Source organism: Lichtheimia ornata (genome assembly GCF_029851405.1).
Source record: "Lichtheimia ornata isolate CBS 291.66 chromosome Unknown scaffold00004, whole genome shotgun sequence".
In the NCBI taxonomy this organism is placed as follows: domain Eukaryota; kingdom Fungi; phylum Mucoromycota; class Mucoromycetes; order Mucorales; family Lichtheimiaceae; genus Lichtheimia; species Lichtheimia ornata.
This window is the reverse complement of record NW_026695324.1, coordinates 207,408-221,436: the sequence shown is the minus strand read 5'-3', so window position 1 is coordinate 221,436 and position 14,029 is coordinate 207,408. Positions and strand designations below refer to the sequence as shown.

General features: G+C 43.8%; 7 protein-coding genes across 7 annotated transcripts; 4 read left to right on the top strand and 3 right to left on the bottom strand.

The window, feature by feature from the left end:
- Positions 1-13: 13 nt before the first annotated feature.
- O0I10_001497 (uncharacterized protein) lies at positions 14-570 on the top strand (the record flags this gene model as incomplete). Its single annotated transcript, XM_058481592.1, has 3 exons — positions 14-135; positions 200-306; positions 383-570. 3 exons carry the CDS (start codon positions 14-16, stop codon positions 568-570), a joined length of 417 nt encoding a protein of 138 aa, XP_058347449.1.
- A 288-nt stretch (positions 571-858) lies between these two features.
- On the bottom strand, positions 859-1,408 carry O0I10_001496 (uncharacterized protein; the record flags this gene model as incomplete). Its single annotated transcript, XM_058481591.1, has 3 exons — positions 859-1,043; positions 1,124-1,227; positions 1,287-1,408. The coding sequence occupies 3 exons, from the start codon at positions 1,406-1,408 to the stop codon at positions 859-861; spliced, it is 411 nt and encodes a 136-aa protein (XP_058347448.1).
- Positions 1,409-2,294: 886 nt separating this feature from the next.
- O0I10_001495 (uncharacterized protein) lies at positions 2,295-3,980 on the top strand (the record flags this gene model as incomplete). Its single annotated transcript, XM_058481590.1, has 6 exons — positions 2,295-2,510; positions 2,574-2,743; positions 2,812-3,015; positions 3,070-3,099; positions 3,161-3,410; positions 3,474-3,980. 6 exons carry the CDS (start codon positions 2,295-2,297, stop codon positions 3,978-3,980), a joined length of 1,377 nt encoding a protein of 458 aa, XP_058347447.1.
- Positions 3,981-4,493: 513 nt separating this feature from the next.
- On the bottom strand, positions 4,494-10,028 carry O0I10_001494 (uncharacterized protein; the record flags this gene model as incomplete). The annotated part of the gene is made up of 16 exons (XM_058481589.1): positions 4,494-4,517; positions 4,573-5,011; positions 5,075-5,174; positions 5,235-5,421; positions 5,486-6,000; positions 6,053-6,137; positions 6,196-6,714; positions 6,773-6,870; positions 6,935-7,126; positions 7,185-7,318; positions 7,376-7,503; positions 7,561-7,697; positions 7,758-8,577; positions 8,646-8,917; positions 8,978-9,042; positions 9,103-10,028. 16 exons carry the CDS (start codon positions 10,026-10,028, stop codon positions 4,494-4,496), a joined length of 4,641 nt encoding a protein of 1,546 aa, XP_058347446.1.
- Positions 10,029-10,301: 273 nt separating this feature from the next.
- On the top strand, positions 10,302-11,246 carry O0I10_001493 (uncharacterized protein; the record flags this gene model as incomplete). The annotated part of the gene is made up of 7 exons (XM_058481588.1): positions 10,302-10,389; positions 10,454-10,507; positions 10,561-10,599; positions 10,652-10,780; positions 10,848-10,943; positions 11,009-11,110; positions 11,176-11,246. 7 exons carry the CDS (start codon positions 10,302-10,304, stop codon positions 11,244-11,246), a joined length of 579 nt encoding a protein of 192 aa, XP_058347445.1.
- A 368-nt stretch (positions 11,247-11,614) lies between these two features.
- O0I10_001492 (40S ribosomal protein S15) lies at positions 11,615-12,242 on the bottom strand (the record flags this gene model as incomplete). Its single annotated transcript, XM_058481587.1, has 3 exons — positions 11,615-11,693; positions 11,765-12,126; positions 12,240-12,242. 3 exons carry the CDS (start codon positions 12,240-12,242, stop codon positions 11,615-11,617), a joined length of 444 nt encoding a protein of 147 aa, XP_058347444.1.
- A 932-nt stretch (positions 12,243-13,174) lies between these two features.
- On the top strand, positions 13,175-13,451 carry O0I10_001491 (uncharacterized protein; the record flags this gene model as incomplete). Its single annotated transcript, XM_058481586.1, has 2 exons — positions 13,175-13,280; positions 13,363-13,451. The coding sequence occupies 2 exons, from the start codon at positions 13,175-13,177 to the stop codon at positions 13,449-13,451; spliced, it is 195 nt and encodes a 64-aa protein (XP_058347443.1).
- Positions 13,452-14,029: the final 578 nt, after the last annotated feature.

The following is a 14,029-nucleotide window of genomic DNA, read 5'->3' as shown; positions in this document are numbered from 1 at the left end:
CTTGTAAACAATAATGGCCTCCCTCGCAACCAAAGCTATCCCACGAACCAACAACGGCACTGGTGCGTTTGTGCTTCAATGCAAGAGTCTCGTCTTCAACTATTGCGAACGATGGGGATCCAACAAGGGCATGATGTAAGAGTTTATTGAATTGACAACGCTACCCTACTCGACCCTGACATGAACGACGATCTACCAGTGACTACATTAAGAAAGATCTTGCCGCATTCGCTCGTGAGAACCCACAGATCGAAATCATTGTTCAACCTAGACCTCACCATCATCCTATCATCCGAGGAAACTACTGTAAGTACTCGATCGTGATGTGCACGTGATGAGACGAAAGGAAGAAGCCATATTGTTGACATGTCCTTCTTTCTAGTGAATGGCCGTGATAAAGTGGTATGCACACGCAACATGACTCCCTCTGAGATCAGCCAAAAGGTCCAATTGTTACGTGATTCGAGTGGTGCCAAGATGAAGAATCTCACCAAAAAGCCTGTCATCTCCACTACCGAGAGTGTCCGTGGCATCTGGTCACCTTTCCACACCAATCCTCACTCCATCTAGATTATCCTGCATCCTTTGTCTCCCTTTTTTCTTCGACTGTATACATTTTCTTCTTTCTCATTTGACGCTATTTACTCAATTTGATCAACTTTTTGTGTACTTGTATTGATTGATTGGATCTCAAATGATTGGATATCTCGTTGCATTGACTACTACTAATCCATCCACCTCGCCCAGCCTTTGATTACATTTGTGAATCCCAATCAACACATATTGCCATTTCCATAACAACACCATAAATGCAAACCATGACCCAATGAAACCTTCACGTGATTGATACGAATGCTTTTAAGAACCATTGATCGTTTGAATAAACTTGACGAGGGATTGATCAAATTGATCAGAGCGGATGGGCATCTCTGGGGTATGAAATGGGTTCTTCATCACGAAATCGCTATAGATATCATAGATCTTTTTCATGTATGGATCCACATTGCTCTGCTGCGGTGATGTCAACAATAGAAACTTGGTGCCTAGTGGTAGTGTGTATCAGCGAAATCATGCAACATGATGATTCCCCCCTCCCTTCCCTTCCTTGATATCCAAACCCCACCTGTTAATGTTTGAAAGCAATACAATCGAAAGTTGCCTGCCTCGAGCATTTCAACACCTGAAGAGTTGTGTACTGGAGAGATCTTGGACGTGATGGCGTGAACACTGACAAGGCATTGTATTAGATTGCCGAGCATGGACGTGTAAAACAAGATGAACCCTACCCGTGAAAAGTGCCAGCTAGCACCAAATATTCATTGCTTGATAACTTCTCCAAGTTGTTGGTAAAGTCCTTTTGGTATACGAGACCACCGGCCTTGTTAATGATGTAGAGTGAGTAGATCATGGGTGTAGACAAAAGTGTCGACAAGTCGAGTATGCGGAGTCAGAGTCTGTGGTCCCTGGTGGTGGTGGTGGTGGTGGTGTTGCTATGTCGCCAATCAATGGTTGCTGCTGCTGAGTGCTGACTACAACATCCAAATGAATTGCTGTCGACGCGGATAATTCTCATGATGTAAGAGGCATCGTTCCCAACCAACTTGCCCGGCGGTTGCCAGCGGGAAGAATACAAGAAGATGGAACATCTTTACTCACGTCCATTTCCATATGATTGTTATTGTAACTTATCCTTCAAGATAGACTATACTGAATTGGTGTGGGATATCCCAACTTTGGTTTAGCGTCAACTCCTCTTGTCATCTCTCATTGGAAACATCGCATTTTCAAAAGTAAGGCGTTGCTATGATACCCTTTTGTATATCCCCATAGCGACGTGTCGTCTAGCAACCTTTATTTAAAAGCCCTTCCCAATGCTTCTAGAAGGTAAATCAATCCCAAGAATGGATAAAAGAAACCCCTCATCTGATATTATGACCCCACAGATCATCCATCGTTGTACCAAATTAATGACGGGTCAAAGTACATCATGCACAAGGTTTTCAGTAAAGCAATCAGCTTTTCTTCCCGCATGGATCCAGATCTCATCCCGCTAGTCTTCCCGTTACCTTGGAGATACAAAGACGTGTTGATGTTGATTTTCAGTCCTCCCACGCTGAATGATGCACAACATGTGTGTACTTGCACAAAAGAAATTCTGCAGGATCAGCAGCCTTCCCGCCGCAACCCAATGTCCCACGTTTCCATGAACGGTGATGATGCATAGACAACAACGGATATAAAAGAGATCCAATTTACTGGTGCCAAAGATCTACAATCAACAATCTTTCTTCAAGATGAAAAGCCTTTTCTCTACAGCAGCTCTGCTTTTGGTCTCACTGGTGAATGTCAGCCAAGGTGTGCCAACTCTCTTTGCTCGTCAATCAAGTGACGACCTTGGATCATGGATCGATGGTGAAACCACCTACAGCGAGAAGGCATTGTTGGCCAACATCAATCCTGAAGGAGCAGTAAAAGGTTTCGTTGCCGCATCTCCTTCCACATCCAACCCTGTAAGAATCATTCATTTCTTTATGTGTACGTAATTATGAGGATACTTATATGTATACTACTAGGATTACTTTTATTGCTGGACGCGTGATGCAGCATTGGTGATGCGTGCTGTGGTGCACAATTACAACACCGAGCCTTCCGATGACTTGGCCACTATCATGCAAGATTATGTCGGCTTCCAAATCAATTCCATGAACGAAGATACCGTTTGCGATTGCTTGGGTGAGCCAAAGTATGTATATCATGTCGATAAAGAAATCACATGATTGTATCGTTTACTGATCCAGAATTACATTTTAGGTTCAACAAGGATGGATCCAGTTACACCGGAGCCTGGGGTCGTCCTCAAAATGATGGTCCTGCTGAACGTGCCAGTACCTTCATCCAAATTGCTGAAGCACTCAAGGACAATAGTAGCTTTGTTGATGATACTCTCAAGCCTGCCATTCAACGTGATCTCGACTATGTCTCAAGCCTTTGGTCGGAGACATGTTTCGACCTTTGGTAAGCAAAGTAATCATTGCATTCATGCATTCACGTTACTAAATGTCCCAATAGGGAGGAAGTCCAAGGCCTTCACTTTTTCACGCAAGTATTACTACAAATGCAATAGGATGATGGAGATAGGATGACTCATGCTTTTTTACAGGTTGATGGTAATGCGTCGTGCACTTAACGATGGTGCAAAGTTCCTTGGTAACGATAGCTACGCGACCACCGCCAGTGATATTGAATCCAAGCTCAAGTCATTCTATTCCTCGGATGATGGCTATATCAAGGTGACCGATCAACTTGCTGGTGGTGTTGACTATAAGGACTCTGGTTTGGATACATCCACTTTGATCGCTGCCAATGTTGCTAGCTTGGGTGATGGATTCTTTACTCCCGCTTCTGACGAGGTTGGTTACTACATGACCATAAAAGTATGCCGCAGCAGCTCACTGACAGTTATTTATGAATAGATCCTTGCTACTTCTCTTGCGATCAAAAAGAGCTTTGCAAGCTTGTATGGTATCAACAAGGACTCCAACTCATCCAGCATCTCCCCTGCCATTGGTCGTTATCCCGAGGACAAGTACGATGGTGTAGGTACTTCTGAAGGCAACCCCTGGTATTTGTGCACACTCGCATTTGCCGAACTCTATTACCGTGCTATTGGCGAGTGGAAGGATGCCGGCTCTATCAAGGTGACTGATACCAGTGCCGAGTTTTTCAAGCAATTTGATGATGCTGCTGCATCTGGTACTACCTACAAGAGCGGTACAGACGAATTCGATAATATCATCAAGGCAGTGACAGCAGAGGCCGACTCTTATTTTGCACGTGTTCAAAAGCAAACATCCGATGGCTCTCTTAGTGAACAATACAACCGTGATTCGGGTGAACCTACAGGTGCCAAGGACTTGACTTGGTCCTATGCTGCATTCATCACTGCTTCAGCTGCTCATAGTGGCAAGCCTGTTGCTTAGCTTATTATAAATAAACTCATATACGTATATCATTTTCTTTGTAATGTGGATAAAAATGTCCCCAAATGAATCCAACGAATGATCGTTAAATTCCATGGCCCCGAGAGACCAAAGAACGTTCAAACGCAAATGGGATCGTGAATGGAGGTATAGGTATTCTTGTCTCTGAATGACTCAAGCTCTGTCAACCACACAGCACACAAGATGCTACCCAGAAAAAGAGAGAGGAGAACCAATCCCCCTTTCCTGACAAAGGATCTAAGGCAGAGACGTAAAGAAAAAAAATTTCGCTCGGCTGACCCTCACTTTTATAGCTGCAAAAGTGACGTGCACTTGTCGGATATATCATTTAATGATCGGCTCCGATGCCATCCACCAATCACACACTGCATGTGGGACCCTGAATCTATTCTCCTCGCGTATGATACCCGTGATTTGGATTGTGTGCATGAAACTGTATATTAAGTTGAATGAAAATTACGCAAGTAGTAGTATATGTAACAAGAAAAAGTTCTACAAGGGTGAATGCATTCCAAGCTATAGAAAAATAGAGAATGAGCAAAGGTATTTTGGATTGATTGCGAGCACGTACCTTGGTACTAAATTCGAGCTTGGATCGTTTTTGGAATCGGGTAAACTCCTTGTTATCGTGCATTTTGACAACTTCTTGGATCGGCAACAACACCAAAGGCCAAATGAAACCCAAAAAGTAGACATACCAAGGAATGCTGTCTAATCGGAATGGACCGTGTGCAAGCGAAACAGCGCAAAAGCAAAATTGTAATACAATGCTTAAGACAAAGGCACCCATCCACACCTTATTCTTGAATGGAATCGAATGAATGATCGAGAATGTCCGGTGCAAAAAGGATGGCGACATCCATGCCAGGCACCACACAAAGCAAATAAGCATGAAGTTTTGGGCATATAAAACACCCCACTGTTGCTCGTGGCTCCAATGCAACCATCCATGTTGTCCAAATCCTCCAAACGCTGCTGAAGCAGGAATATGCAATGCGTGAACGAGCGTCCTAAAATGAATACAGATGTTAGATAAGCCTATTCCACGTCTTCATGTCACATGTAATACTTACAGGGCATACACAATGATACACATGATGATGAGCGGGAGAAATCGTAGAACAAAGTACATCATGAATCGCATGAGACCCGTCAAATGCTCAATGTTTTTGCCTAGACATGATGGATCAGCACACATTAATGTTTCATGATAGCGAATGAGCATAGGCTTACCTGGCATGAGTAGCATAATATTGTCATCGTGGGGCGTAAACAACATTGATAGGCTCAGGATGGGGAGAATGATCCATATGATCCACAAAATTTGGTAACCGGTGAGCACGGGCGGAAGAAGCATGCAAGAAGTGAGCAATTGCATTAAGGAAAGTGACATGCATGCACCAGCATAGAATGCGAATCCCTATTTCATATATATCCATGTTAACCCCATTATGCCTTTCCTGATGCCATGCCAAGCCTCTTACCATACGAATACAGCTCAAAAGTCGTCGTGCATCTCGTATCATTTGTGTCACAGCGTACAAGCTCGTCTCGTATTGCATAAATAGACCACATGGTAGACTGACAAGGGATGCACCCACAGCCAAAGGCGGCTGTTTGCTGCCAAGTGAGAGACGTCCTTTGGTTTGGGCTCGTGTGTGCATGGGTTCCATGGCAATGCTCATGTCCGCTAATGCAAATGACTCTGTGTTTCTCGTGTTGAGAGCGTTGCCGATGCAGCATACTACTTCACCGTACTCTTGGAAAATGCGGATCATCTCTTTGATGGCACGTGGTGTGCATTCGGCAAATAAAGAAACATGCAAGGGAATATCATCCACATCTTCCAAATGGCGTCGGATTTGATCAATGCCTCGAGGAAGTTGAGCCTTAATGTCGTGCGATTGCAGATAACCATTTCCACAATTTTCATCATCCGGGCTTGACAATAAAATGCAGCTGTTCCAATCCGTCTCCAAACCCAATCTTTCAGCAAACGCTATAAAACGATAGCGTCAGTACAAAGCTATTGCTGCTTGTAATCATGTTACCTTTGGATTCACGTTCGGCTGTGGGTGAGAAATTGACAAAACGAATACCAGCCAATCCAAGATCTTCGATACAATCAACAACATTCTAACATAGTCTATCATGAGTACATGTAGATCCAAGAAAATGAGATCACAAATCCTACCGGTTTTGGCTGATGACACATAGCCGTCATTCCCAAAAAGATTTGGCCCTTGACAACTTCCTTGTAAAATGTCTCCTCTTCTTCTTCATTCACAGGCTCGTCCTCTTCGAAAGAATAATCGCTGGTGCTATCACTGCTAGTCGACCATTGACTATCTCTTGATGATCGTCTCTGTTGAGTCACAGCTTTGGATGATGAGCTTTCTTCTTCAACGGGTGCTGCTGCTTGCTGATTGTCGTCCAAGGAAATAGGTAACTCGGGATAAGAAAGGGATGGCAAGTTGCTGGTAGTGCTACTGCTGCTGCCGCTGCTGCTGGAAGAGGATGAACTATCTGAGCTGGGTTGCTTGTATGGGTGCACCACAAACGCACATCCTGGTTCTTCATGATCCTCACTATCAGGGTTGAGAAATGGGATTCTTTGTCCATTGATCGTATTGATGGGTCGATAAGCATAAGCAATGCATTGCATATCATGGACCATGGCATTCTGGAAAAAGTCGCTGATCTTCTTTTCCATCTATACGCATAGATAGATTGAATATCAAGTAACCCTCTTCCACACATAATATACTTACTGTTCCACTCATTGTTCGTAACCCAACGCCATCCCAATAATCCGAGCACTTGTCAAGCACAAGGGAAGGATGACCATCCGTTAACAATTGATAACTCCCTATAATAAAGTAGCATGTAAGAAGGCATTTTCCATATTCATAGTAGAGTGTCTAACAACATACCCGATTCTCTTTCTTCGAAAACGGTAGATAGTGCATTGGGAACTTCGAATTGGAAATATTGGCTGTACTTGTATCGTGGCGTGTCAAGAATATCATGATAAGGTGCAAACGCATAAATCTCGGCTCGTTGAGCAAACGAACGCAAGGCTTCTTCCTTAAAACCAATGCATTTTCCAAGCCGACACAAACATGCTATGGACGAGTGTAAGATAACCATGGGGTTCAAAAGATATGCAATAAAAGTACTTACTTTGCCTAGCAGGAGCTGTACGGACGTAAACATGGAGCTTGGATCGACGACGATGATAATCGGACCGCTTTCTACCTTGGAGGACACCACAATTTGTGTTGAGCATAAAGTTTAGGCCGACAGGTTTGAGAGATCTATGAAATGGATATATAAGCTTGCTTTCTTTCATTGACCGGTCAAAAAGCACTTACGGTAAATAGTGTTCCCAATCTTGATCTTCAAACTTTATACCAAGCTCTTCATCCGAATCCTCGGTAACATCCACATAACGCACATCCTCCTTTTCGGGAAACATGAGCTGCTCAACGGTTGGGAATGGCTATAGAGAAAGGTTAAAAACCCATGTTTCATTCATCACATCCCACTATACACCTACATTGGCAATCGTGCCTTCCCTATCCAAGCAACATATGACGGTAGTGCTGCCAAGCGACTCGAGCAAGTTGGTGGACCTTGTCAAGGACAAATTATCCCATTTCAATAATAAAGCACAGAATCGATCCCATACCACCTCTATGGGTAACAATCATCAGCATGTGTGTGTCTCTCTTTAATGCAAAGGCTGATACTTACTTGGGCTCAATTCGACATCTTTGGTGGGTGGAGGTGCCTCGGTATCAAATTCATCCACTTCATCATCATCTTCGTATTCGGTCTTGGATATTTGCAATGCCTCGAATAGAATAAGCAGCTGCGCATTTCCAAAGCTCCGTGCAATGAGCCATAGGCTTGGCAAACAAAGAGGCAATAATGGTAGCGTAACGTAGAATGGGAGAGCGCAAAACAATTCTGCCAGCTGATCAACATGCGTACCAAGGAGAAGCATGTCACGTAAGCCAAATCGAAGCAAATTGATGACCATAGAAATGCCGAGAACGATCCATATCAAGTAATGATAAAAAACATGTTCAAGTTTTTGAGCTTCAGTAGCCAGCACTGTGTTGGGTCGTTTTTGTGTGAGTGCTTTACGCATATTCCTTTCAAGGGGTGTCTCAAGCAGCACGAAATGATAGCGCCCTCTTGCACGAAGATATTCTTCCATTAATCCATTGGGCGGAGGTACACCAAAAAAGGAGGGCTTAAACACTTGATCTCTGGCAAGATAATATTCTCTGGTCTGTAATGAATGCGTATCACCGGTCTGCTCATGTTCATCAGGGAGATGTGGCGATGATGATGATATTGGTTGTTGTTGTTGCTGTTCAGTGAAAAAGGCTGGATCGGTTGCTGATGGAGGGGTATGGATATACTTCATTCGCCCTGGTGATACGTCGCCATATAACATCTCTACGATATCGCCTTCCACAAGCAGATTGACAGGGAATATTCGTACAACGCCATCACGCACAACACGTGCCACCGACATGCATGGAATAAAGGGTATCCTGGTATCCTGAGAGTGATTCAAATGTTAAAACAATGAGTCGTTTTAAATGAGAGAATGGATTGTCAAATACTTACTTGAACCATGTTCATTCCACTGCGCTCTAATGATTCGATAATCGTGGACGCCCTGTTGGTCATCTCGAAAAGCGTCATGCGTTGTTCTCTGCGATATAGGTATCCGTTCCAAGCAACCATCGCAAATATCAATAGTGCTTCCACCAGCACACCTGTCACCCGATATTGGTATGGATCACTGAGAAAGTAGCCCACAAGGTAAAATACAAGTAATGAAAAGCCGGTGATAATGCCAAGGAGTGACCATGGTCGAAGGGCCCAATCGCTGATTGCTATATTATGTATATTAGTAAACCTTGTTGCCATTTGCAATTCGCTTGTTTTTTACTTACATATGGTCTTTGCTATCCTTGCACGCTCCTCATCCAAAATCTGATTTGCCACCACAAGCAACTTGCTATATAAATAAAATCACATGATGAGCTTCTTTGTAGATGGATAATATGACGACTCTTACCGTAATGCCTCATCACTTGATAAACCCGTTTTTCGTTGATCATGTGTACTTTCTCGCCGACTCCAAGAATGAGAATGAAGATCTTCTTGTAATAAACGATGATGATGGGGTCTTTTGCGTGGTTTGCGATTTTCACGGTGGGTGATTCGAGAAGGATCGACACTCTCATCGCCAGCATCATAAGGACTATTATCATTCTCCGTTTCATGCCGTATTCTCTCATGATCCCAACTTGGTACTTGTTCCATCAAATCCTCCTCTTCCTCTGTGTATACTGTAAGTCCACCGCCACCACCAGGACATGTCGTTGAGGGTGATGCCGGTGTCTCATCCATCGAAACATCACTTTTGCGTGCTGTGTCGGCGTCATGGTTACTGAATCCAATGTCTTTGAGTGGTGAAGCTGTTGCTGCTGCTGCTGCTGACGATGATGATGGTCTATTGTCTTTTATATCCACTTCGTCGTCGTCATGATGATGATGATGATGATGATGATGTGAATGATCTGCCCTGCCCGGTGGTGACGTACGATAACTGTATGCATAGTCGCTTTCTGATTCCTCGTTATCGGATCGGAAGACGTGGCCAGCAATATGCTTTTCGAATCGGCGTGGCACTGAAGATCCGTGATCGATCACCACTTGCGCTGACACACTCGAGTCTGAAGAATCGGAAGTTGTGCTAGAACGACGAGACGTGGAATGCTTTGAACTAGTATGGCTGACATGGTCTTCAGGTGGGGCGTCTTCAATGTCGAGCAAAAAGTAAGTTGTGTGATCCTCTTCAGTAGCAGCAGAGTCGTTTGTGGGTGGTGGAGGATTGTTATTAAGTGGTGTCCTTGATGTAGAAGAGTTCAATGACTGAGCCGATGTGGATGACGGCGAGGGACGCATATCAGGAGCCGCATTGCCTGAGGCATTTGCCATGAAGACGCGAGAGTAGTTGAGGAAGGGAAAAAGGTAGGGGTATGTGTGCAAGAAGGGGTGGCGGGAATAACGATCACCAGGGATCTGATCATTTTCATCTGTCATGCAACGGTGACTCCACACACGCACACACGCACACACACACACATAGACGGCGTAGCTTAACCGTAAGGGTTTAGTGTATCTAATCAAGGGTAGGGTAGATTGACCTTTTCTTACAATTCAATTCATGGGTATCCTTCATACTCGTACTTTTCTTCCTCATTTCCTATCATGAAATCCAGCCTGTACACTCTACCATTCCTCTTGGGTGCTATCGCAGTGAGTGCTCAAATGACAGATCGCCAAACTTCTCCGGCACGTAAGTACATTGCACCATCAATGATGCCACATGATAATGATTATTCATTTTGTATCAAACAAAGAACCCGGAGGATTAGCATTTGCTGCTGCCAATGATCGTCAAACATCTCCTATTGGTAAGTAGTCAAATCATAACCCAATTTCTTTGTACTTTTAACATTATAAATAGGTGCAGGAAGCATGAACTTTGCTGCAAATGGAGATGAAGGTATGATCATTGTCGTATACATAGAGGGTCAATCTCTTACTGTGTAAAGTAGATGGCAACGTCTTCCCTTCCGATATGTTTTTCCACCATCATCCATCCAAGGCAATGGCATTTGCGCTAGCAGGTGATCATCAATCAGCCCCAATTTCTAATGGTGGACCAGAGCTAAGGCAAGGACAAGGTATGTGAATACGTAATAGATGCATGCATGCACGCTTAAAGTCTCAACGTCTTTCATTCTTTAAAAGGCGAGCCCGACGCTATGATGAATGACATGTATCTTCACCACCATCCAAACAAAGTTTCTATGGCAGCTGGTACTCCACGTTTGGCTGCCGATGCTGGTAAGCGATAAAAAGGAGCAGCACTTGGATATGAGACTCACCATGGCATTCTTCCTTGTATGTAGGCGAACCTGATACTATGATGAATGATATGTATCTCCATCACCATCCCAACAAGGTTTCCATGGCAGCCGGTGGTGGTCAACAACTGGATGCCAATGCTGGTGGTAAGCGACCACTCTTTCAAGTATGGCATTCTTACATACTAATCATGCATCATTCTTTTCCACAGGTGGTGATGTGCCAGAGCTTAATGATATGTTTCTCCACCATCATCCAAATAAGGCCATGGCTTATATCTAATCTGCCTAGACATAGTATGACTTTATGAATATCTAATGAAAAAGCCCATCGTTCCATATACTCTCTTTCATTTTTGCAAGGATGATTTGTTTGATCACAAAAATACATGATAGGGGGGCCCTGCATAAAAGGTTGCTAAGGGTATGGTCACTCCACCACATCGTCACTGACCATGCCCATGCAAAAGAAGATACCCCTTTCCTCCCATAACGTAACCATGCAAGATCCGTCATGTTGCATTTTGGCCGATCACTCATTGTAATAGCTTGTCATCATCCACCCAATACCAAGATCAATCATTATAAACAAGTAGTTTGCGGAAGAGAATAACCAGATCGTTGTTTGATGGCATGTAAATACTGTGTAATTTACTTGAGGGGAACGAATCTGGAAGAGTGGGTGGCACCAATACCAGGACGACCGTGACGAACGGGCTTGTAGGAGATGCTGTTTTTGAGGGGAGGAAATCATATCAATAAACCATGATGTATATACAATTATCCCATATTGACACTTACGAGAATTCGGCAAGGTAGTGACCAACCATCTCAGGCTTGATTTCAACCTGGTTGAAGGTCTTACCGTTGTAGATACCAACAACAGAGCCAATCATTTCGGGGACAATGATCATGTCACGGAGGTGAGTCTTGACGACAGCAGGCTTCTCATCAGCAGCAGCCTCCTTCTTGGCCTTACGCAACTTCTTGATAAGACCCATAGGCTTACGCTTCAAGCCACGTTGGAATCTTCTACGGGCACGGGCGTGAACGAGCTCCATGAATTGCTCGCTGCTCAAGTCGAGCAATTGGTCGAGGTCGACACCACGGTAGCTAAACTTGCGGAAGGTTCTCTTTCTGGTAGTCTGTTGCGCCTGGTCAGCCTATAAAGAACACCATCAATCAGTCAATCTATTGATTCATCTATCCATCTACTCATTCATCCATCCAATCCATCTCTCCATTGCTCTTTCCATCTCCTATGAATGATCCTTACCATTGTGCAAAAGGAAAAGGACGAGCCAAGATTGCCTGATGGCCATCCTTGAGTGAGTGGCCCCCACCCTCCCACACATCACATACTCCGCTGGCTTCTTCTTTTGCCCTATGTATCCTCCTCCTCACCCAGCAGATCACAATTACGGCTTATCTTGTTGAATAAAGTGAGAAGGCGTGGCATGCTTCAATGATCATTGTTGTTGAAAAAGATAATCCTTGACATTGAAAGTGTATAAACCCTTCTTCTTATCATTCGTATCTTGTCAAGCCCCACCCCAATCCTGCTGCCCTTTACAATCATGCATCCATATTACAAAAGTGCACGGTGCAAGCACTTGTCTCGATCATCAATATGCTGAGCTATGCACGTACTACAATCAGTAGGAATAGCCTAAAGTAGATGACAATGAACCCATCCTTTGTTGACCTTGTCCAACGCCACCTTGGTATCGCTGCTATTGGAGATACGTGCTACAACAAAGGCGATTAGGATAAATGTTCCCACGAATAGAACATAATCTTCAATAAATGGCTTTGATGAGAAGGTTGCAGAAATGGTAAGCCGTGGCATGGTAACATCTCGGTAACATGGTACAAGGTGATTCAAAGAAAGAATGGCTGTGTATGAATGTATATGTTTTAATTCAAAGATGCATGATCCATTGAGGGTATTTGAGTGACAAGAATTGACATCAAGGTAGTAATAATAATAGCATGACTCTATTTTTATGAGGGAATAGTAGGTTGGGTGTTGAGCAAAAGCACTAGAGACAATAATTGGGAAGCAAATTGCAGTGATTGGGCAAGTGCCAAAAAAAGCTTGGCAACCTGCGGGCGTCGTGGCAATCAGTCGCCTTGAAAAATAGTTCCACGCTTTCTTTCTTTAAGCCTGTTGTTTCTTTCCTCAGTTTCTCTTGCTCCTTTTCGACTGCAATGTCTTCTGTACCTTCTCATCGCGGCACCATTTCAACGCTGATTTACAAATATGAGCTGCAAACGGCGTTATACATGTTGGAACCTTGGGAAAAATGCTTGTTCAGTAAGCTAACCGTTACCCCTGGGGTCTTTTGGGATACCCTTTACCACCACACTTTTGCAGTGTATCTAACCATAGATCATAGACTTCATCTTCCTTGGTATTATCACACTCTCTGCTTTGACGATTTTCCAGTATACCCCCATGCTGGTGAACAAGCTCACAGCTTATTAGACACACCTACGATACCTTCGAGTTTTACTTTTTGGTTGTTGTTCCCTTCCTCGAACCCGCCTACTCTCTCTCTCTCCCACTCTCCTCACTCTTATGATCTCTTTTTCTTTTCGCCGCACTCTTGATGTTTTCCTTTTATCTCTCTTGCTTGGATTCGATAGCTTAATGTTGCACTATAATCGATGTATATATGTTTTCCCCCCATTTCTTGATCTGACACACACAACTCATCATCATTGGGCTGAACAAAAATCTATACTACGCTTTTCTTTTTTTGGTCTATCCAACAACTGACACGGGTTTCAGATGAGCTATACGGATGCTAACGCAGATCACTTTCATTCGTCTACTTACGCATGTTGTTCCTTCTTCCAATCGTAAAGCTCGGTTGAGCAATACCAGATCAAATGAGAACGATCCCCTACTTTTTCAACGTGCATCTCCCCAACCCCCGTATACAAACAACATGCTACATTCACGACTGAGAACGGACACCACCCTATATCTATTCAAACTACGATCCCCGATAATCATTATACCACCAGCCCTCATGGCTTTTGTGATGACAAAGGCTTTCA